At 51.7% G+C, this 21581-nt stretch overlaps 11 protein-coding genes across 11 annotated transcripts; 5 read left to right on the top strand and 6 right to left on the bottom strand.

The window, feature by feature from the left end:
• Positions 1 to 142: 142 nt before the first annotated feature.
• CC1G_08567 (hypothetical protein) lies at positions 143 to 1732 on the bottom strand (the record flags this gene model as incomplete). Its single annotated transcript, XM_001832565.1, has 1 exon — positions 143 to 1732. One exon carries the CDS (start codon positions 1730 to 1732, stop codon positions 143 to 145), a length of 1590 nt encoding a protein of 529 aa, XP_001832617.1.
• A 920-nt stretch (positions 1733 to 2652) lies between these two features.
• On the bottom strand, positions 2653 to 4013 carry CC1G_08566 (hypothetical protein; the record flags this gene model as incomplete). The annotated part of the gene is made up of 7 exons (XM_001832564.2): positions 2653 to 2666; positions 2882 to 2929; positions 3210 to 3245; positions 3331 to 3417; positions 3457 to 3514; positions 3624 to 3643; positions 3992 to 4013. 7 exons carry the CDS (start codon positions 4011 to 4013, stop codon positions 2653 to 2655), a joined length of 285 nt encoding a protein of 94 aa, XP_001832616.2.
• A 580-nt stretch (positions 4014 to 4593) lies between these two features.
• On the top strand, positions 4594 to 5352 carry CC1G_08565 (hypothetical protein; the record flags this gene model as incomplete). Its single annotated transcript, XM_001832563.2, has 3 exons — positions 4594 to 4809; positions 5034 to 5104; positions 5343 to 5352. The coding sequence occupies 3 exons, from the start codon at positions 4594 to 4596 to the stop codon at positions 5350 to 5352; spliced, it is 297 nt and encodes a 98-aa protein (XP_001832615.2).
• A 392-nt stretch (positions 5353 to 5744) lies between these two features.
• CC1G_08564 (hypothetical protein) lies at positions 5745 to 7084 on the bottom strand (the record flags this gene model as incomplete). The annotated part of the gene is made up of 5 exons (XM_001832562.2): positions 5745 to 6001; positions 6166 to 6278; positions 6477 to 6574; positions 6867 to 6939; positions 7005 to 7084. The coding sequence occupies 5 exons, from the start codon at positions 7082 to 7084 to the stop codon at positions 5745 to 5747; spliced, it is 621 nt and encodes a 206-aa protein (XP_001832614.2).
• A 536-nt stretch (positions 7085 to 7620) lies between these two features.
• CC1G_08563 (hypothetical protein) lies at positions 7621 to 9241 on the bottom strand (the record flags this gene model as incomplete). The annotated part of the gene is made up of 1 exon (XM_001832561.2): positions 7621 to 9241. The coding sequence occupies one exon, from the start codon at positions 9239 to 9241 to the stop codon at positions 7661 to 7663; it is 1581 nt and encodes a 526-aa protein (XP_001832613.2). The 3' UTR covers positions 7621 to 7660.
• Positions 9242 to 9581: 340 nt separating this feature from the next.
• On the top strand, positions 9582 to 10544 carry CC1G_08562 (ubiquitin-conjugating enzyme E2 2). The gene is made up of 3 exons (XM_001832560.2): positions 9582 to 9691; positions 9748 to 9874; positions 9932 to 10544. The coding sequence occupies exons 1-3, from the start codon at positions 9689 to 9691 to the stop codon at positions 10321 to 10323; spliced, it is 522 nt and encodes a 173-aa protein (XP_001832612.1). The 5' UTR covers positions 9582 to 9688; the 3' UTR covers positions 10324 to 10544.
• A 405-nt stretch (positions 10545 to 10949) lies between these two features.
• CC1G_08561 (hypothetical protein) lies at positions 10950 to 12262 on the bottom strand (the record flags this gene model as incomplete). Its single annotated transcript, XM_001832559.1, has 6 exons — positions 10950 to 11180; positions 11256 to 11423; positions 11499 to 11809; positions 11883 to 12010; positions 12068 to 12147; positions 12209 to 12262. The coding sequence occupies 6 exons, from the start codon at positions 12260 to 12262 to the stop codon at positions 10950 to 10952; spliced, it is 972 nt and encodes a 323-aa protein (XP_001832611.1).
• Positions 12263 to 13142: 880 nt separating this feature from the next.
• CC1G_08560 (60S ribosomal export protein NMD3) lies at positions 13143 to 15091 on the bottom strand (the record flags this gene model as incomplete). The annotated part of the gene is made up of 6 exons (XM_001832558.1): positions 13143 to 14187; positions 14244 to 14542; positions 14591 to 14796; positions 14849 to 14880; positions 14931 to 14985; positions 15040 to 15091. 6 exons carry the CDS (start codon positions 15089 to 15091, stop codon positions 13143 to 13145), a joined length of 1689 nt encoding a protein of 562 aa, XP_001832610.1.
• Positions 15092 to 15494: 403 nt separating this feature from the next.
• On the top strand, positions 15495 to 17075 carry CC1G_08559 (hypothetical protein; the record flags this gene model as incomplete). Its single annotated transcript, XM_001832557.1, has 1 exon — positions 15495 to 17075. The coding sequence occupies one exon, from the start codon at positions 15495 to 15497 to the stop codon at positions 17073 to 17075; it is 1581 nt and encodes a 526-aa protein (XP_001832609.1).
• A 493-nt stretch (positions 17076 to 17568) lies between these two features.
• On the top strand, positions 17569 to 20067 carry CC1G_08558 (hypothetical protein; the record flags this gene model as incomplete). Its single annotated transcript, XM_001832556.2, has 3 exons — positions 17569 to 19158; positions 19731 to 19872; positions 19949 to 20067. 3 exons carry the CDS (start codon positions 17569 to 17571, stop codon positions 20065 to 20067), a joined length of 1851 nt encoding a protein of 616 aa, XP_001832608.2.
• Positions 20068 to 21355: 1288 nt separating this feature from the next.
• Positions 21356 to 21580, top strand: CC1G_15208 (hypothetical protein; the record flags this gene model as incomplete). Its single annotated transcript, XM_002910527.1, has 1 exon — positions 21356 to 21580. One exon carries the CDS (start codon positions 21356 to 21358, stop codon positions 21578 to 21580), a length of 225 nt encoding a protein of 74 aa, XP_002910573.1.
• Between the last annotated feature and the right edge of the window lies 1 nt (position 21581).

Here is a 21581-nt window from a genome sequence, read left to right as displayed (position 1 = left end):
GACTTCGCTAAGATAGTTGCTTTGTGAGGTGCCTAAAGTACCTCTTTTTTCCCTTCACACACATGTATTACCTAGCGATACTTTAAATAAACTAAATGTCCATCAAACTACCTAACCAAAAATGAAAATGAACGCATAAATTCTACACTACAATCAAGATCGACCGTTCGGGAGCCTCACACCAGAACTCCATCAACTGGAAGAGCCACATCAACTGGTCCAGCTCCCACTCACCGAGAAGGCTTCCAGGGGAGTGAGTGAGCTCCGTCTCGGTTTCCACAGTCGTGTCAATGAAGCGAGTGATGAAGTCCTCATAGTATCCTTCCTCCCCAGCCATCCTCTGACGAAAGTCCGAAGGAACCCTAAGGGTCCGACAAAGATCCAGCAAAGCAATTTCACTCTCTTCCCATGATAGTCCACCTCGAAACACCGCTCCCCACCGGTCCCACTGGCCTCGGGATCCGCTCTCGAGGTACCCCGCATAGCGAACCTCGTCCTCGTCCTCTGGGTCGAGGAACTTTAGAGAGTCGCCGTAACAGATCCGGAAGCGCTTGAGCGCAGACCGACTCTCGTGCTGGAAAAAGTCCATCAAGACGTCAATGTTAACGCTGTCCGTTTCGTCATCCTCACCCGAAACGTCGACCTCCTCCTCAGAGGGGAAGAAGAGGTCGAAGTACTCGAGCTTGGGCGTGGAAAGCGAGCAGAGGAGTCCGGCGTGCATGAAAGGGAGGTGGGTGTGTTGCAGTTCGAGGGTGTGGAGGTTGGGGAGCTCGATGCAGTAGCGGTTGTGCGATGATAATCCTTCCAGCAACCACCTCGAGTTCAGGTTCGCCCGAAAGACGATCAAGGACTTGGCGAATGTCTGGAGGACGTCGCTGAGCTGTTCCGCTGTGGGGATGCGGTCCACGCTCAAGTCTGAAGGGTAGAATAAGGAGAGGTGGGTGAGCTTGGGGTAGTCGAGGTTCATCCACCCGAAATTGTCCCCGGGGACATTGTACAGGGAAAGGTGGGTGAGGTTTGGAGCGGGGATCTGAATCGTCTTCCCCGGCTGCTGGTTCCTCACGACCAAGTGGGTCAAAGAAGTCTGATCTTTTTCAGCGACGAGGTACGAGTCATCCAAAACGAGGAGGGAGTAGCGGTCAGCAAACTTCAGTATCGCATCTGCCGCCAAATGGTGCGAAGGAAGCTCGGTGTTCAGCCCGTGGAGAGTAAGTCGGAGAGGTCGAGGATGCGATCGCTGAAGGATATCTTCGAGAGCTGCGATAAAGGCCTGTACCTGATCTACTGGAACGTCCCCAAAGCCATCGAAGTCCACCTCCACCCTCGTCCAGAGCTGCCGCATTCGTTTCGCGACGCTCTGCCACTCTTTGCAGACACCGGTCAGGACGAGGGCTGGGGGGACGGACGCCGGCGTCCTCGAGGAGTGGCCCGCTGCGACGAGCCTGATTTTAGGATCTCGCCCACACACCTGCGAGAACATGTCGGAGAGGAGCTCGATCGGGATGGTTTCGATGGAGGCGGGTCGTGGTCGACCTGCGTATCGCACGATCTGGGAGGATGTGTCGGCATCGTTGCTGGTATCGCCGAGAGGAACTCGAACACGCGGAGGGCTGCTTTTGGATGGTGGTTTCGATCGAGGCTTGGATGGAGTAGATGGAGGAGACCATGACTTCCACGGTCTGGGAGGGAGGTTCTCGCAGGAGCGGCGTACGCGTCGTGTTCGTGGTGACATGTTGGTTGGCGTGTTTCAAGGTGCACCCTCAGTGGCGGACCCTGTATATAAGGTACGCGGTGGAAGGCAGATGGTCCAACTGAAATTGCAGGGCACGATGTGCCACTTGGAAACGGAATGACAAAGGTTGCGGCATGGGGACGACAGACTTTATTAGTTTATGATATAAAGGGATCGCAATCCAGGAAGGGTCGGATCTGAAAGGACGTCAACAATCGTGTTGACGTCTTCGAGGAAGCGAACGCCGTTCATATCAAGTCAACTATAAAGCATGCCCAGCGCACAGAGCCAGTCCAATGTTTGGGGTTGACGTCTGGGTGCACAACCATGGAACAATCCGACCAAGTCGCCCCAAAAGTGTTCTGGCCACTCCTCGACACGAGAAGGGAAGTGCTGGAAGGAAGAAAAGAGGCTGGAGATTGTGCGATGATCTTTGTTGACGCCCATTGCTTTATGGAAATCGCCGAGTGCAAGGTCGCGGGTTCTATAGCACCTGAGTACATCCGGATTGGGTGGGGTCTGCCTCCAAAAAGGAATCCCGCAAACAGTAGAAAAAGGCCGTTTCCTCCAACGTTCGAGCATGGGATAGGAATTCGATAAGAGACAAGGCGGATGCCGAGAAATCGAGGACTTCGGAGGGGTAAAGGAAGAAGTGGAACGTCTTCAGACTGGAGGTACCAAGCACGCTTAAGAATCCTATCCATGTTCCAAGCAACCTAGAATGTGGTCTTACACCTCCAGAATGGGCGGGCGGGGGAGGCGGACCGACTGCCTCGTGAATGGGAATTGTCGAAATTCGAAGAGTTGACTGAGAATAAGATAGTACGTAATGTTTTGGGTCGCGGTGTGTTGGAAAGATTTTAAGGAGATGTCGCAGATGGTCCCCAGTAAATGACGTCCTGGCGAGCGACACGCAGGGTTCAGTGAGCAGTCCCTATGGAAAGGACGGCTCTATTGACCCGTCGTTAGTTAGAAGCTGGAGCCTCGTGAGCTCGATTCAACGCTCGGTGGAGCACCGGCGCGTCACACCCCACGGAAGATAAGCTCCTTCACACTCTGAAGCGCCAGTACGTGAAGGCGGAGGCCATGAGGAGCTCTAGGGAGAGCTGGGGGATTGTTTGCATAGCGTCTGGTAGCGTCCTGGCGCACCTTGCTTCGCTATCCCTCGATGTACAGTATGCCAACGTAAGCCCAGAACTGTGGATAGAAGAGTGAGACCCCCTTGCAACATCTCGAGGCTTGCTTCAAGGAGATAGCAGTTCCAATGAGCGGAGTAGGATCGAGTAAGGCTCTGATCCAGGTGACTTCGCTATGGTAGGCGTCCTTGAATGTCTTGGACAGAACCTCAGCAGGAAGACTCCCTCCAAGAGAAGACCGTTTTAATGGTTATCTCGACGCCTCCAGGCCATTCTTCAATGGAGAAAAGCAGAGAGGACCAGGCTTCCGGTCGCACAAGTGCAGAAACCGCAGGACCCACAAAGACCCGCGAAGGCGCCATAGCACCACGGCGCATCTAGCGAGTCATTAGATCTAGAGGGCAAATAGCACAACAAATGTTGACATCAGACATCCCTCTAAACAAGACGGATGGGACTTACTTCGCGAGATTGCGAGAACGCGGTGTAAGCAGATACAAAAAGACCAAAAAGCCAACAAAAAGCCAACACAAAGGGTTGGGGCTTTGGCTGTGAAGGAATTGATGGCATCAGCGCTCCGTTTCGCACAGCCTGGGAGACCGCAGATGTGATCCCGACCCAACACCGACAATTGGACCAACAAGGCCTACGACCTTGGATGAGCTCTGAGCCTCTACATTAGGTCGTCTGCGCTGAGCGACGTGTTGACGGACGCTGCTAAAGCCACAAGTGACAGTTTGTATTCCACCACCTACCTTATGTTCCACCACATTTGCTGACGGTTCACAAGGCCATGTTAGTCAACTGATAGTCCAAAGTCAGTACATCCTTCAAGGTTCCTTCCAATTCTAAGACAGGAGGTCCGTCTCTTGAGCCGACGCGCTGGTCGCAGTTCTCTTGGTGTGGAATCCCAGTGAAAAGCGGAACAGAATTCCTTCCGAATTTGGTTGAATCGATCTGAAGCGAACGGAACGCGAAAGGCGGGAGTCAGAAAAAAATCGATCGGTTCTGAAACAGAGGCAAGATTGGTGCATTTCTGTAAGAGTCCCAACCCAATTCCGAATGATTTCTCATGTACGATTCTGGCTGCTTGAACTTGGACGTGCCTGTGGGAATCCTCTACCTGAGAGCGCGGCTGCTCGCATTTTTTTCTTTTTCGCTCCCCTTCCAATACACCACTTTGTCAATGCCTACAGCCTCTCCAAACGTCGAATCTCGTAGTAAAAGAAAAGGTGTTCCTAAAGCTCCAAGGACCCTCCAGGACCACCAGAAGAAATATGGGTCTTACCCCACGACACCAGCAGCCCACGGTCGAATCATTTGCTGAGTGGGCCACCAAAAAGGAACTGGGGCAATTACTGGGGCGTGCGTGCGATACTAGTAGGGCTCTGGGACAACGTGACGGAGAAGGTATGGATGTGGACGACATGCATGAAGGTCACGTCAATACGAACAAACAAAGCTGTCGCAGTGTAGACAGAGGTACCGACGCGCGCGATTCTGTATTGCACCACCACCATCCTCCCTTTGTACCTCTTCTACCAACCCCAATACTGTATGAATACCTTGTAATATTCACCTTTTCTATCTTACTTAACCCCGCCTTGAACAGTTTTTTTTGATTTACTATCTCGCTCTTATTCTTTGCGTTTTGAATGGCTTTTCCCTAGACCCAGCTTCCTATCTGACAGTACACACTTTTTTCGACCTCTGGAACGACTAACTATGGCATGGGCACCCCGACGTCTGGAGCAATCAACAACTCTGGAGCGAGCTCGTGAGCGACCAGCAACGGCTCTCCAACGTCTGGAGCACTCGACCCCCGGAACGCCCAACGACGGTTCCTCGACCTCTGGATTGCCAAACGCAAATTCGTCGAGCCCAGGGTCGTCTGGCGCAGGCAATAGTGTAACGTGCATCCTCTGCCTTCCTCTCGCATCTGTAATGAGTCTACTAATGACTTGTAATTCCTGCAGTTTAACCCACTGTCACCTGTGAGTATTGTCAAACCTTTCCATCGCGTCACCGCCGCTTATCTGTCTCTCTCAAGTGCTAAAGAGCGCGAAAAAACAATTCGAATCTTACTGGAAGAAGCTTGATGTAGAGGCGAAGCAGATACGTCTATGATTTCTTTGCTCTCAACCGTTTTCTCATTCTTGATATAGGTTTGCTACGCGCGTTTCGACGAACTTAAAGCAGCCGCGAAGAAGGGAAAGACCACCGAAGACCGAAAGAAGTAAGGAATTTCTCACCTTTTCTGAACCATTCAAGATATTGGGCTTTCTGTTTCTCTCCGGGCATTTCTGTAGCATTCCCTGTATTGTGAATGGGTAAATACTATTGTAATCGTATGTTTTCTTAACAATTCTGTCAGAATCACGAGTTCTGAATGAGCCCAATTCCGAATGGATCTGCCAGTTTCTGAAAGAAATCGGTATTGACATTCTTCCAAATTCTGTAAGACTCTACTACAGTCAATCGTAGCTTTAGGAAAGGTAGTAGAAAGCCACCAGAAATCGTCCAGAACCGCGGCAAAATCATGGATTCTTTCGGAATCCTTTGGATCGATCGGGGATTCCGCAGATATCAGTAGATTTCACTCAAATGCCTTAGAATTTCTTGATCCGTTCTCACTGGGGTGGAATAGCGATACCGCCAAAGACGACATAACCAAGTGACTAGCCGCGACAGTCGCGTCGTGACAGGATTATTGTCCCCCTTCGCGTCCAAAATCCCCGTTTGAGTTCCCCTAACCTTCTCTGCTTCCTTGCAACCCGCTCTGCTTCCTCCATAGGGTGGGCCTCTGTATCTCGCCTACGGGTCACAATGTCGGCAACGGTGAAGGTGAAATGTACTGTTTAGGGTCAGAATGGCTGTCAGGGTGACAACCAGCTGCGAGGATGCGATGTCGGTATGCCAGTGCCTGGCCAGTGCGCATGAGCTCGAGGACCTTGTCCGTCGAGTGAGGCCAACTTTCCGCCATAATGATACGGTGCAATGTCGTCTTTTATGTGTCGCTGCACTGGCTTCAAGGGTTGTTCTCCGAAGAAGATGACGTTAATGGACATCGATTTCGGCGGACAAAGGTCGCTAGACATGCGTTCCATGTACACAGCAGCCTTTCCGTGCTGTTCTTTAGGTGGGGACTTTCATTTAGCCATTCGAAAAGAGCGCTCAATGTCACCTGTCAACTTTGTGTTCTAGCCCAAAGAACCCGGTCCTCTTGTCCGTTCGCGTTCGACCATTATAGTGGTGGACCTTCCCAACTCAGACTGTGGCAGTGCGCCATGTTCATACCCAACTGCTCAGGCAGCCTCTTCGCTCGTCCAACCTGCGTTCGAAATCCAGAATTAGCTCCATACAAGCCACGGCCAGCCATACAACCCTCACCGAATCCCAATCGGCTACATCTGCAATTATGAAGCCAACAAGAATCGTTAATACCATTGTCGATGTTCTTTACGCTCCCCTTCCCACCGAGGCTATATTTTAGGGTCTCCCAATCTCCCCCCGAATCTGTGGTGTCACCGCCTAGCTCTTGGGCCCTTGTCCATCTCACCGTGGTCGAGGATTTCAGGAATCAGGGCTGGCGACGGAGCCCCAGTTACCGATCGGTGGCGGAGTCGTTGGTTGTCGAGCCGACGGGGGCGTTTGGCTGGCCTTCCATCCGAGGTTGCCTGAACTGGTGTGCGTCGTGTCTGACTGGCTGTTGCTTCATCCATCAGTTGAGTGCACATGTCCGGACGGCCCTCCTCGCCTTAACGACGCGCCCCGTCCGTCCCTGAAGGTGAGGCGGAAGTTGGAACACCCGCCAACTGCTGCTGGCTGGGGCTTCCGGGAAAGTCGATGGCTGCGTGACCAGCTGCTTTGGAGATGCCTCTTATAGCCCGCGTATGAGCGTGGTGCGTCGAACGGTTCAGTGTGAGGAGTGCCCAACTGCATGTCAACAACCATCGGTCAGTGAGCATGGGCCGGGCGAGAGGGAAGAGAAGACGTACGCGGGGTAACTGGAAATTCAAGTGAGCACCCGGAAGAGAGTTCCTCGCAATAACGGGGGCGACTGTCTCGGTTCTGTGCTGCAGAGTGATCAGGTGTCAGCACTTGACTGTGAGAGCGCGATAATACGACGACCCTACAGTCTCGAGCACTCAAATCTCCACTCCCGTTCGGCCGAGAGCACGACCACACGAGTGGCAGTGTCGTCATTGGTCGCCATTGAATAAGCGTCGCAACATCTCGTCGCATCGAGGCTTGAGCGCATGAGTGGTTTTGAACGGGGTATCGACGCTGTGCTGCGCCTGTCGACAGGAACTGGAACGAGATTCTCGTGTCATGCATTGTGCATCTTTGACCGCTTGAACGCGGGACGGCGGAATCTCCAAGGTTGTGGCGGTAGACCCCCGCCATTATGAATTATGTAGCCCAAATTTTTGTTAAGACGACCTTGATAAAAGAATAACGGTCAGTCCAAGGCACAAGGTCATGAATGACTTATTTCACTATTACCTGGACCATTAACGGGCCATCCCGGCGGGCACTAGAGAAGCCAGGACGTCCGTTGCTCGGCTCCTGGCATGATAGGGGAAAAGGTGGTGGTTGGGAGTTGAGCGTTGGAAGGAAGAATCGAGGAAGAATCGAAACGAGTAGCCACCATTGATCCGCGCGCGGATTGTGCCGATGTCTCCTGGATCTTATCTTATCTCTCTCTCCGCTGTGGCTTCAGACTATGTAACGTAGAGTCGGCATATGCAGCCACAGTCAATCATCAATATATACGTTGTGAAGGAACATATCATAATATGAAGATAAGCGTTCTAGCTACCTCTTCAGTAAAGCTAGTCTTGAATAAATCCAAAATTCCTTCGAGAGCTTCCATCTCATCTCCATACACCTGGTCCCAAACATCACTATGTCCAGCCGGTTCATCGTCGTCCTCTTTTTCTGCAAGTAACCACCCAATGTGATCTTCCATATAATCCTTCCTGTCCATGTATAATACTTCGTGTTCCAGCAGCGGGAGCTCTGTCTTCGTAAAGGTATTCCTCACTATCCTCTTCTTCTTCCCCAACGACCCCGCCCCAGAGACGGCCGTTGACCATTTAACCCAGTCCGCACGAGAGTTGCTTTGGAGGTACCCAGCCCATTCAGGGTCGCCGTAGTCGCCATCAAAGAAATACGGATTCCCAATCACGATGCGCAATTGCTTGAGTCGAGGGACTTTGGCGGGTGACAGGAATTCTGTGAGTGCGTTCGGATCCATTGCTACTGCGATCTCCAGGAGATCAATGTTCTCCAGGACTGGAGTTGATAGGTTGGGTAGGAGGGTGGATGCATAGAACTCGGCGTACGAATGCTGCAGCTCGAGTGTTCGAAGGGAAGGGAGGGTGATGGGACGGAAGGGTCGTCCATCGTGGTCAACATCTGGGCCTGTATCGCCAAAATTCAAGCGAAGCGTCTCCAATGACGGTGAGGCTTTCAGAAGATCGAACAAAATCCCGGGGGATACATTCGGAAGACCGAGGTTGAGGCGGGAGAATATCGTGAGATTGACTAGACGAGGGAAGGAGCCGATGAACGTCTTGGCTGAGACGTTCACCGCGTTGTCGAGGAAGAGGTTGGTGAGGTTGGGGAAGTGGTACGAAAGGTCCTGATCAAGTTCGCAGAGTTGTATCCTCAGGTTGGAGAGAACTGGGAATGAAATGCAGTTCGTATTGGTGCTTGGCCCGAAAGGGTCCGCTGACTGAACGGCCTCGAAACTGGACCACCTGTGACGACTTTCGAGGAGAACCCCCCAAAATGGCGGCCAGCCGAAGTAGCCGATACCATCTTCAGCATCGTAGCATGGAAGAGGATTGAGGGTGAGATGTAGTGGGAGGGATTTCGAGCGACGTAGGACAACTTTAAGGAAGGCGAGAAATGAAGGCAGTGGTTCGTCCTCTCCGTACCCCCCAGGGCGCAGCTCGTCCAGGTTGGTCAAGGACAGCCGCGTCCAGAGCCTGGGGCAGCTATCAGCAATCTTATACCACCGCCTGCAGACATGGGACAACGCCACCGCTGTCGTTTGTCGAAAGCTGGAGTCATCCCTCCCCAAGTTCTCCGCAAACAGAATCCACTCTCCCTCGCATGCCACTGAGAATATTTCCCGAACTATCTCTTCCGGAAGAGTCTGGGTGTAATCACTTCCGTCCAAAGAGGTGAGCTCTTCAAGGCGCCGCTTCGTCCTGTCGATCTCGTCTTCGAGCCTGTCCAGCTCTCGTTCGGTCTCCTCCTTCTTGGCTTCGAGGTCTTTCAACCTGGCAGAGAACCTGGCTGTAAGCGCCTCGACATCCTGGCTTTCGTCAAGCAGAAGAGTGCTGAATGCTGTTGGATCCATGGTGGCGACAAGGGCTAGTCTGACAGGGGAGTCAAGCTGGCCGTCCTGTGCACTTTATGTAAAGCATGTCGCGCACATGTTGATGACTTTGATGCTGCGCTGGGTATGAAGCCCCGCAAGTAATGTCACGTGCGGGCGTTACCCTTCAGATCTTAGAAAACCCCTAGTGAACAGAAACGAGATGACCTGCGAGTCAGATCGAGTCGAGTTCGCCGACTCGGCAGAGGCTGTGCTTGACTGTGTTTTTTCTAGAAGCTGTTGTAGCTCCATGACAAACAAAAGACAATTGACCGTTGCCTAGTTGGGCGAAGGGTGCTCGCCAACCTTCTTGATCGTCGACCACAACGTTCTCCTTGCAAATCGCCTCAGGGTCGTCCAAAGCCCCCTGCTGGACTGTACACTATACAAAAGGACACGACTTATACCCTAATCTAACGCCTTTTTACGATGGTAAGCCCGTTGTCACCCTCTAAAGCCCGTTTAGCCACCTGACCAGGTTTCTCCAGTCTACCACATGCAGGAGGAGGTTGATTCGCGATTTCAAGCGTCTCACCACAGATCCACCAGGCGGTGTGTCGGGCAGCCCATGTCCAGACAACATCATGCTCTGGAACGCTGTCATCTTTGGGCCAGGTGCGTGCTAGTGGCTGTTGTTTCAAACCACCGATTTTAAACACATTCTTCATCCAGGTGACACCCCTTTCGAGGACGGCACATTCAAACTGACACTTACATTCGACGAATCCTACCCCAATAAACCTCCAACCGTCCGCTTTCTTTCGCGCATGTTCCACCCCAACGTCTACGCCAACGGCGAACTCTGCTTGGACATCCTCCAGAACCGATGGTCCCCAACTTACGATGTGGCAGCCATCCTGACAAGCATACAAAGCTTGCTCCACGACCCAAACCCTAACTCGCCGGCCAATGCGGAGGCCGCTCAACTTTATCGGGAGAACATGAAGGAGTACGTGCGGAGAGTCAAGCTGACTGTCGAGGAGAGTTGGCTAGACCCAGAGGAGAGGATCGACGATGCCGAGGGTTCCAGTTCCTCGGATTCTGGTGCAAACGCCGCAGCTTGATGTTGGGGCCCCGACTGGATCTTGCATATGGACTCGCGTCGTCCTTCCTTTTACTGGAACATTATCATCTTATTATTATCTCCTTTTCGCCGATACGCTCGGATGAAGAGGTAATCCCTGGCTAGTATGGTCCTCTTTCTGACCTGTTCTCATTGCGGTTTCCCCTAACCAATTCATGTGTATTTGTGGTTCGTAGCAATCTAATAGGGTTCCTTTCACCAGTGCCATGCCCACGGCCTCTTTTATAGGCATCTGCAGCGCCACCATCTTTGGGAATTCTCGTCTCCTATCTGGTCTGCTTGGAACCGGTTCTTTCAGAGTATGTAAAGAACGGGCAACATCCGTTTCTCTGACCAGTCCTGTATCCAGTCGGTGCATGATATGCTTGCCTTGAGTCCTGGCGGCGGAATCGAGCCCGTTCAGTCGCCGTAAACGTTTTCAGAATGAGATTGATCCGGTAGAGCGCCCAATGGAATGCCCGCCGTCGAAACGCCCAGTATTGAACATGAATTGAAGTCCATTCAAAGTTCACTAGACAAACCACAAGCTAAACAACAACCATGTCCGTACGATACCATGTCAGTCCAGGTGTCCAATGATACGAAGGAGGAGGGGAAATAGCTAAATCAAGGCTGAGGACCGTAATTACTCCAATTAATGATATAGGGCCTAATCTCGATGTAGACGTCGGTGCACTGAGCCTGGTCGTAGTGCGGGTGTCCAGAAACAGGCGAGTAAACAACGTCAGGTCTTCCACTCGCAGTGTTGTTGGGGCACAGAGCCCACGAATCGGTGTCACCGTTCACCGAAAGAAGGGGGAAACCAATGAAGCCTCCGTGAGGGGACAGTGGGCTCGGCTATTCATACGACATACGAGAGTATCGTTAGCTCCTATGCGTCGTGAAAGGGTAAGAGGGAGAGAGAGCGCGCACCTTGCCGCAATATCCGGGGTGTCCGTTGGACACGGCAGGGTGGTAGCGTTCGAAGGACTGGCCTCCACCAACGGCGACACCTACACCCTTAGCTTCGTACGAGGTCAGACGGTTATCGAGTATTCCAATGTTGAAGGAATCAGTCCAGGTGCATCCAGCAGGGCACGTCTACCACCAGGTCAGAAAAAAGGCCCTTCAGCACCCCTCCCAATTCACAAACCCAAACGAAGTAGGACGACATACCGTCATCAACCGATAGTTAACCTGGGACCCACCCCCAAGCTGCACCCAATCGCGCGAAGGAATGCTATACAGCGCCTCTGCACTCCCAGAGCCCGACTTGGGAATGGCATACATCCTGGCGTTCTGGAAGGTGGTCCAGATACGCCAGTCGATGCACGAGCTGGGGCTGGGAGGCGTAGCAGCTGTGTTCTCGTACAGGACCATACGGTTACCCGCGCCGCACCACTCGGTGTCGTCGCCTGGGCAGGCAAAGTTGCATTGCCCGTCTGCGACGACGGGGAGCGTGCCGTAGATGTTGTAGTTGTCGCACCCTGGTGAGAGTTAGCGCAGGAATGAGCTATCGTAGAGAAGGGATGTGGAAGAAGGGGAGAAAGAAAGACGTACAGCATTCTGAACCGTATTCGAGCCCAGCGAGGCCGTAGCCGTGGCTAGCACATAGCGCCGTGCATCGCTCAGCTGTGTTTCCTTCTGGGACGTCAAATCGGAAGTTGAGGATACGTGGGCCAAAATCACTGCATAAATTCATGAATAAGCATAGCTTCACCAACTGAAAGAATGAATACACCCACATGTAGCACCCTCGATACTCCCAAGTCCCAACGGTCTCTTTGATAGACGACCCAGGGGGAGCAGGAGGATGACCATTCGCCTTGAATTCGTGACGATACATAAGACACGCAGCAGACATCACACGATAGAAAAGCGCGTACCTTCCCAAGCAACGCAGCGACCGAAAGAAGAGACGCAAAGATAGGAGCAACCATGACGAGAAAGAGCAGAATCTGGCAAGGGACTGGAAGTAGAACTGGAACCAGAGCCGACAGAACCTCCATCCTCCTCCGCGTTTTTATGCCGCATCCACCCGCTCTGTCTATTTTTAATCAGGGTCGCAAATGTCAGAGAGAGTTTCCCCTTCTCCCACCGCCTGACAGATGGTGAACAATGGGATGAGGTACACCGCGTCTACATTTCAAGACCGGAGGTAGAGTGCTCCTGTGCGTTTATGAAACCCTATTCCTCGGAACATCTGATAGACATCGAAAAACTGGGGTAAGGGCCAAGGCAAGGGAAAAAGACGAGAGCGTGGCTAGACGGTTTAGCGAGACTTTGGTAGCATGGAACTGGCCAACGGTTGTGTTTCGGCACAAAAACGCGACGGTACTGACCATTTATAGGCGCATCAGCACGATAAGCGCCCGCGGACTTGCCTGCCCTCGACTCGGCACGGACAAGAATGATTGACACCCTTGAGAAGACTTTCGAGGGCTAGAATGGGCAATCAGAAGAAAAAGACAGTCAAACGACGGGCTTACATTTGTGATTTACACAAGATTAACGTTACAGACCAAACGTAGAAGCGGGACATACCTAGAACGAACTGGTGCGGACTGATGGGGGCATATCTGGACACTCATTTCAGAGATGACGAGCGCTACAAACGTACTCACAGCAATAAGCAATATCCGCGACAGACAAAATGGAACTAAGATTGCCTCTATCAGTCTCTCAAAAACCGCGACAGCTCTTGGCCAGGTCCAGTGTCTACACCGTGACTCTGATCTCGATTCAGACTATGAAAAAAACATACATGATGAGCCTCTCGACTACGGAGCAGAACTCCAGACACGACTATACCAAGCCTCATCAATTGGCGGCAGGCGTCTCCTCTTCTACTCCTTCACCCGCATTCAACGTCATCTCGTCAAACTCGTCCAACAACTCCTCGATCTTAATCTCGGGGAAGTCAGCCTCATTCTCGTCATGGTCATCATCCGTCGACTCCTGAACTTCGTCCACATCCATCGAGTACTGTCCTCCCTTCTTCCTGGTCTTGGCAGCACCGTCAGTAGTGTCCATCTTGACATCCGCCTTGTAAAGGTTGACTGCGGCCCGAAGATCTGGGTCCTCCTCGATTTCCCTCAGGAACAACTCGTAGTCCTCCTCAATCTTCTTCGCATCTCGTCCGCCCATTCGGCCAATGGCACCCCTAGCACCGCCAGTATCGCCGTCCTCACCAGCCTCCTTGGCGATACTCCTCAACTTCCAGTTCCTAGCCTTGTTGCTGTGCTTCTTCCTCCTGTTGGGATACGCCTTCTTCACGAGGATGACGTCGGGTATCCGGTCGCTCGGGAGCTCTGTGAACGCGTCCGAGTTGAAGTTGCTGTTGGATACGTAGTAGCCCATCGCGCTGTCGCCCGGTTGGAGGATCGCACCAAGGTGGGTACGGGTGTGGAAGATCATCGTAGGTGCTCCGCCGTTCCCTTCGTAATCCATCATCATACTATCGTCATGTCGGTGTTTCGACGACTTGAAGGCACCCGACAACGCAACCTGGGCATCCGCCATCACCCATTTGCCCCTCGTCTTCGTCCTGTCAGGTTCGATGTCGAGAACGGTGAATTCGACGAGGTCGGTCACAGCCGCTAAAGAGTCGAATGGACTGCGCCAATAAAGGGTGGCGGGGATTTCAGCGGTTTGGAGGGTGGAAGGGTCGAGGAGTTGCAGCGAGTTGCCGACTCGCGTGCAGAGCGTCAACGGACTGATGTTTGAGAGCGATCTCGCTTGTTTGAGCGGTAGGCAAACCAAATCGTCCTTGCACACAGGAACGATCTCAACGGAGTATGTGTACTTGAAGTTGGCCGTGCTGGTATGAGTATCCGAAGAGATAATCTGTTCTGCGGATTTCGATCTGAAAAAAACACTTGTTAGCACAAGGCAGTACAAGAAAGGAAGCAAAAAGCGCACCGAATAGGTACGACACCACCCAAGAATTCAACCATCTTCAAAGCATGACTACGCGTGCTGTAGAAAAAGTCGAGGCCGTCGCGGACTTCCTTGATCGAAATGGTGTCTTTTTGTGCGTTGTGCTTGAGAATTAGCTGTTCGAGGAAGAGGAAAGTTCGTTTGTGCGACACTTTTTGTCGAACCTGGACCATCGCCCTCCAGGTGTTCTTCGCAGCCAATCGTGCACAGTCGGGGCATTGTCCATACTGGACGAGGTATTCGATCTCGAAGGTTTGTTCGAGAATGGTGTTTGTGAGGACCTGGGGCGTGTTAAAGGAATTTCATGTATACTAAAAGATAAAGCTCACCTCTTTCTGAATCGTCAAAGCCACCTTCAACCGTTTCGAGTGGGGCTCCGTCCAGATAAATCTTGCGTCGGTCAGCCTGACCTTCGACAATCCCTTCAATTTCTTCAAGCAAATGGCAAGGAGTTCTGAAGACTCGGGTTTTGCAATTGTCCAGCCTCCAGGAGGTGACAAGAAACGTTCACAGTTTCTGCAAAAGGCCACAGATGCTGTAAACAAAATCAGAATCGGTCCTCTTGCCTCTAGAATGAGCGAACGCACTTTGTTTTGGGATACCTTCCGTGATATCGATGCTAATAACAGTCAGTTTGGATGTTACACCAGCTATTGAGTCTTAACTCACGTATTCCTCAAGCAAGCGACGCAAAGATTGGCAGAATTGGGCACAATCGGTGTACCTTTGTCGAGATCAGCCTCTTTTTCCACAGAACAGAATATAGAGCTCTGCTTACCGCAATCCGCGCACAGCACTCGGTGTACCGCTGGTCCTGGTGTAAATTCCATGTTTTCTTCTTGTTCAGGCGGTCGTAATGGTCGTAAATCAAGGGGCGACTGGCCTTTAAGCCTTTTGGTGGTTGCTGAGTGAGCAAAAGCTGGAGCTGCTCGCGCTACCGAAATGACTGAATCAGAAAAATCGGATTATCTTATCTCCGCTGGGAATTGATAAGATAAGATCGTGACGCGGGCTGCCAGCAGCGCGATTAGACGCTCTAACCTGTAAGGAGCCTCGAGGCTCGCTGCATCTGACCAGAACTTCTACTTACCACAAGTCTGAACTCTGAACATCTAACTATAACGCTAGACCCCATCCAACTGCTTGCGGGAATTCTTGAGGTACGACACCAGCAACTTCCCTTCCATAATACTTACTGACGGCCTTTAGAGGCTCACGTTTACGTCGACAGACATGAAGAGCCCTTTCCTCAAATCTGACCCCGTATTCTCTCCTTTTGTTCCGGCCAATGAAAAAGGCATTCGACAAGAATTACAAGGCAAGGAGAGACAGCTCTCCGTACTCGAAGGGCAAGCAAGACAGCTGAGACTCGAGATAAACCGTCTTCGAAGCTTCCTCTCACCCATCCAATCCCTTCCCGTCGAGTTACTTGCTTGCATCTTTGCTATAGCCTGTGAGGGCGAGGTTATCAAGCTTTGGGAAGAGTTCTCCATGGCGCCCCCTCCCACCGCAATCCTGATTGCTCAGGTCTGCAAACACTGGCGCGCCGTCGCCACGACTACGCCTGAGCTGTGGTCACAGCTAGATATGTACATCGGGGATTGCCACAACGAAGGCAAGCTCAAGGAATTAGAGCCATGCATCATCCATTCGAAGACACGTGCTGGCCGCCGTCACTCGTGGTTCATCAGAACGGTGAAAGCGTTTCTCGACCGCTCACAGTCATTACCGCTCAACCTCGAGCTATTCAATTACGAGGAAAAGCTTCACTCAAAAAACAGGTGCACCGTGCACTCTGCAGAGCGCATTGTCATCGACAACGCGGACAGGATCCAAGAGCTCTACCTCAGTTTCGTCGATCTGGGGACATTCCCCTCCTCCCTCCAGTTCCCAATTCTAGAAACTCTGACTCTCCGGCACTTCCGCTTCCCAGAAACGGCCACCCGCTTCGTTGCCCCCAGATTATCCAAGCTCGTCTATATCGACCCGGATGTCCAAATGGTCCATCGTCAAATCAAGTTCCAACTCTCCTGGCCGTCCCTCTCCGAACTCACTTTCTTCTGGGATCTGAATTCAAAAGGGGTCAGCAAAGCATTCTTCACAGTCCTGAAGCAAGTGGAGCAGCTCAAAACACTTTGCGTCAAATTCAACAAATGGCGTTTTGTCGACACTGGAACACAGCACTCGTACATCCGACTACCGCACCTCCAGACTCTTGAAATACAAGATGCCTCGGAGCAATTCCTCTGTAGAGGATATTTGGCGAATTTCGCTGCCCCAGCGCTAGAAACGTTTGAACTGTTCATCGCGGACTACCCATATGAAGACCAGCCGGAAGTGCTCGCTGATATTCGAGACTTTCTGGAATTCGTTCCTGGTTTGAAGTCATTACGAATAGGTCTATGCGACGCCAACTTCCTCATTCCAGATGACCGCATTCAACCGAACAGTTATAAGATTTTTGCTTTACTGGACAAGACGGTTGCTGCCATGAAAGATGCAGACGAGCGAGTCTTTGGAAGGACTAATTCGACTGACCGGCAGAAGATGGCGTTTGCCGCTGCCGTACCAGAAAGAACTGTGACCGTGACAGAGTGGCCTGAAACGCGCGAGTCTGGATGTTTGGTCGAAAAACTGTTTGGTTGGGCTGCGAGAAATACTGAGCCCAGGCGCCGTCGCAGGCGCAACATGTTAAGGAAGGAGTACTTAGACAAGGCACTCGACTCGGAGCGCATGGAAGCCCTAGAATCCATATTCCAGCTACTGGTAGATGACGAGATTCCAGGACGGCGTTCGTTACTTGTGCAGTTGTAAAATATCTCCCTCAAGCTGTCCCCATATTGACTATATTACTCTCGAGAGTGGTCAAGTTCACGGCGCTTCGGAGTCAAACTGGGAGATACCGATTAAGGGTACGGGCGCCTATCAATACCCCTGTCGGAACTCTTGAGAGCCTCGTCGCTATATGCCCACGTTTCAGAATTGAAGTGCAGCTTCAACGTGTATTCTGTCACGCTAAGAGAATGTACGCCCTTGCGCAACTGTCCTTCTCCCATTTCTGAGGGAGTTGAGTAACCAAAGTCAGGATGCCGCCCGTCAGCGCAATGCCGGGTAAATCCCGGCAAATCCCGCGAGGCAAGCAGCAACAAGGCGGGCGCCGTTTTGGCTTGGGTATAATTGCCTTCAGACTTAATCATCCCATAGAGTCTCAGGAAATCATTTTAGAATCAAAGTACGAATTTATTACTCCAGACAAACCGCTCTCCTCACAATACACCAGGTTTACAATCGCCTCCTATCCAGTACCATGGACCAATCTTCTGACCCCGGCGAGCGGATTGCTGTACGGCGCGCCATCCAAGAACGCGAAGACCTGGTCTTCAAGTTGGAAGGGGAGATCCAAGAACGCGAGGCCATTATTGAAAGGCTCGAACGCGAGATAGCAGGTCTCCACGAGCGCCTCCGAGTCTGCTTCATCGAGATGGTCCCTGTCGAATTGCTTTCGCGCATCTTCGTCTTCACCTGCGAGGGTGAAACAATCGCCTTTTCACAGGGACCGGAAAGCCACGATTCGCATCTATCGACTGATGCTACGGCCATCATTCTCACTCAAGTCAGCAAACTGTGGAGAACCGTGGCCATGAATCTCCCAGCATTATGGTCCCGTCTGGACGTATACATGGTCCCTTGCAGCCCATTCAATCCTTGTGATGACTCGGCTTGCCCGATGGCCGCATCCCAGTCTCGGTTCATCCAACTCTTCAAAACCTTCCTTGACCGCTCGAAAGACTTCCCCCTCGACTTGACACTCCACAACGATCATAATAGGAAGTATCCGGGGTGTTACTCCAATTCTTCTGAGCGTCTTCTAGCGGAGAACGCAAATAGGTTGACGAAGTTGGAGATGTGCTGGGTTGACCTAGAGTTTCTGGAACCTTCTGTCGAATGTCCTGTTCTCGAACAGTTGACACTTTCGAATTTCCACTTCCCTCGAACCAAAGTCGTCACACTCAATGCCCCAAAACTAACCAAAGTGGTATATTCGGACTGGCTCCTCAATGGGATACCTTCTTGTCCCAACTTCCAACTTCCATGGATACAGCTCACCGAGCTCTTCTTCGTATTCCGGGGTAGTGGTGGAACTGAGTGGGAGCCTGAAGAATATAACGAACAATTCTTCTACGTTCTTCGCCAAAGCACCAATATTACCACCCTTCGCATCAGCATTGGCCTCGCATGGGGCCGAAACCCTCTACCTTGGTCCAGCGCATCATACAGCCAAATCCAGCTTCCCCGGCTCCGAAAGCTGGAAATCCAAGACCAGTCGCAGGTCTTCTTCAGCCAGCGATATCTGGCGGCATTCAACACACCATCACTGCAAACATTCGACTTCCTCATCGCAGATGTCGGGAAGATTGCATCTACCGAGATCATGGCCTCGTACATGGTCATCCTTACCTTCCTTCAAAGGTGCCCACGTCTGCAAACGCTGAGGCTGGGTGTCTGTGATCGGTCATTCTTCATCCCAGCTGAACGAAACACTCGACACGATGACTGCAAAATCTTCATGATGCGAGACAAGGAACCCACCGACTTTGCGCGTGTGTTGCAAGCGGTCTTCTTCATCGATCCGGCGCGTCAAAACAACCCAGACAGTCAACTGGGCTGGTATCTCGACGAGCAAGTCGTTACCGCTTCCGAATGGCCCCAAAACTACGTGGAGGACATCTTTGATTGGGTGCTCGATAATACCACTACAGTAATGCCATATCACAAGCGGACTCGTCCCGCCTTCATTCGAAAACTGCTTACTGATCAGCATTTAACAATCGTCCAGCACTGCTTGGAGATTCTTCAAGTCGGGCACGACGTTATTCCCGGAGAGCGCGCCTTGCTGGTGCAACTGTAGCCTCCCTAGCGAACCCCTTTGGCATTCAATATTCCTTCTTGCTCCATATCGTGACACTTGTTCAAAGTCCCACTAGTTGAAGACTGAGTGCTACATTATCATAGGTAAACGAGAAACTACTGTACTTCCGAGTGAATGATGTGCAAGTCCGATGCCCTTCGGTCGACTCCCACTAGTGCACCCAACGGGCTCCTATTCGACGATAAGGACTGTGTGCAACCGACCTGGTGCTGCCAGAAAGTGCCACCGGAATCAGTAGTCGCTACCCCGCATTTTTACGACGTCGACGATCCACGAGACTTTCCTCAAAAGTACAGACGTTCTTTACAAATTCCGCAGATCTTTTTCCATATACCGCAGTGACTTCATCGAGCGTAGAATCGCAAGGCGACTACACATGTAAACGGAAGAGTCAAGACCCTTCAAGCCTCCCCTCCAGCCTGGCCTAGTACAAGTTACTAACCTATACCCGACACTCGTTTGCAAATCACCTTGCAATAAATTACACATCACATTCCTCACCGGTTCACTTGTCACGACGACGCTGACCATCTGCTCAGGTCTGTACGCCGCCGCCGCGGCTCCCAAGTTGGTCGATATGTGACCAGGCGGAGGCCGCCCCTCTCGGACTCGGACGGCACTCGCTCGATCCAGACGCCGACGACGTCAATCACCGTGGCCTGGCCAACGACTGGGAGGGGCGTAGGCCCATGATTCTAATTAAAAGACACAGTCCATCCTGATTGTGACCCCCCCCCCCCCGTCCTTGCTTTTTCAGCTTCCAATTTCCATACAACGAATGATGCGTGCCCCAAGTTCTTCACCGTGCAGGTCCTCCTCCTCGGGCCCATTCAATGGTCCAAGACCAAGCAGCGCGTGGCGCGCAATATGTCCTAAGGCGGCTAACAGGCGGCTATCCGGCGAACAGAAATCAATTCGACCACGCTTTGCTTCACGAACGTTTGCTACGATTCTTCAAAAACAAGACTTAACCCAGGGCATAGGGCTGCGTAGTACTCCATACATACTGTAACATAAGGTCGTGGTCCGTGGTCCGACATCTATTCATAGAACCGAACTCTATTGAATCCATAAGTTAAAACACCATGCGAGACCATACGTTCGAATTCTTCTGTCAAATTAGAGCGGCCACCGTACCGCACGGCGCATCAAAGCTTCCATGCTTTAGCCTACACAAGAAGCGATCAGAACCGGACATAAGGAGAGAGACCCTTCTGGTGCGGTACGAGGGGGAGTAATTTGGGCTTTTGCGCTCGTGTGCCAGAATTTACCAACGACTTCTGCTCAAACCCAAACTTTTACATACCATCTGAGAATATTTGAGTATATTCTAAAAGACCTTTCTGTGCATCGATTCAGATTGCAAAAGTGATAAGCCACAGCCCAACCTTAACGATCCCCTCCACCCGCATTGCACCAGACTGTATCTCCAAAGCTTCCCCGCGGGACCCATACGAAATCCAATCTAATCAGTCATCGTACGACACGACACACGTCCATCTCCTCAAATCAAAAATCAAATTCCATCCTACCGGTATTCAGAATGACGGAACCTTAAAATCATCGGTGAAATAAAAACGTTAGTAACCTCGCGCAAATTGATCGACACCCACCGGCATTGTCGGTCTGCAAGGGTCTGCACCAAGACCAAGCCTTCGTAACCATAACTAGTAACTAGTCAGTCACTTGAAAGCCCAGCCCTCAAAAAAATATTCGCTATTTTTCGTCATTTCGCTCTCATTTTCCGTTCACCTGACCCCTCGGATCCCTCTATCCCAATTCTATCCATCGCCAATTCGAATTCCCATCGCATCCGCCGGCGGCTCACATTGATCAGTGAGCCTTCTATGACACTGTGACACCATCTCGACGCGGGTATATCTATATCGATGCGGATGTTGCCCGGTATACGAGTACAGTGGGACAATTCAATCGGCCGTAGCGAGTCGCCGTGGAATTCCAAGCTTAAGTCTTGGTACTTGGACTTTGGATATGCCCCTCATGGTACACCGCCCCGCCATACATACGAATAGTACATACCGATGCCCCAACCAACTCCACCTACCCGTTCATGTGGGCCCCAATTCTATCCATACCGTAGAGTCGTAGGGATGATCGTATAGAATTACAGTTGTATCGAGCTCCCCAGAGATGTAAACACACAATGGATCCGGGTACATACCCCAAATCGCAACCCCACCTCCTCTCCAAAGAAACATCGCAACACTACAAATCGGGGATGGACCGACCTCGAGGCTCACTTTGGAACATACCATCAGAACAACGAAGTATGTACATAGTCAAGACAAAACTCCTTGAAAGCCGGCAAGCGCTTCTCGCCATTCCGATGAACTCAGCTCAACTGAACACACACAACCAAGGTGGATAGA

Source organism: Coprinopsis cinerea (genome assembly GCF_000182895.1).
Source record: "Coprinopsis cinerea okayama7#130 chromosome 9 map unlocalized cont3.9, whole genome shotgun sequence".
Lineage (NCBI taxonomy): Eukaryota > Fungi > Basidiomycota > Agaricomycetes > Agaricales > Psathyrellaceae > Coprinopsis > Coprinopsis cinerea.
Note: the sequence above shows the minus strand (reverse complement) of the source record. Positions and strands in the feature narration are given on the sequence as shown.

Coding starts and splice junctions, on each gene's coding strand:
- CC1G_08562 (XM_001832560.2), top strand. Junction 9,875..9,931: donor CGCTGTCATCTTTGGGCCAG/GTGCGTGCTAGT, acceptor TTCTTCATCCAG/GTGACACCCCTTTCGAGGAC.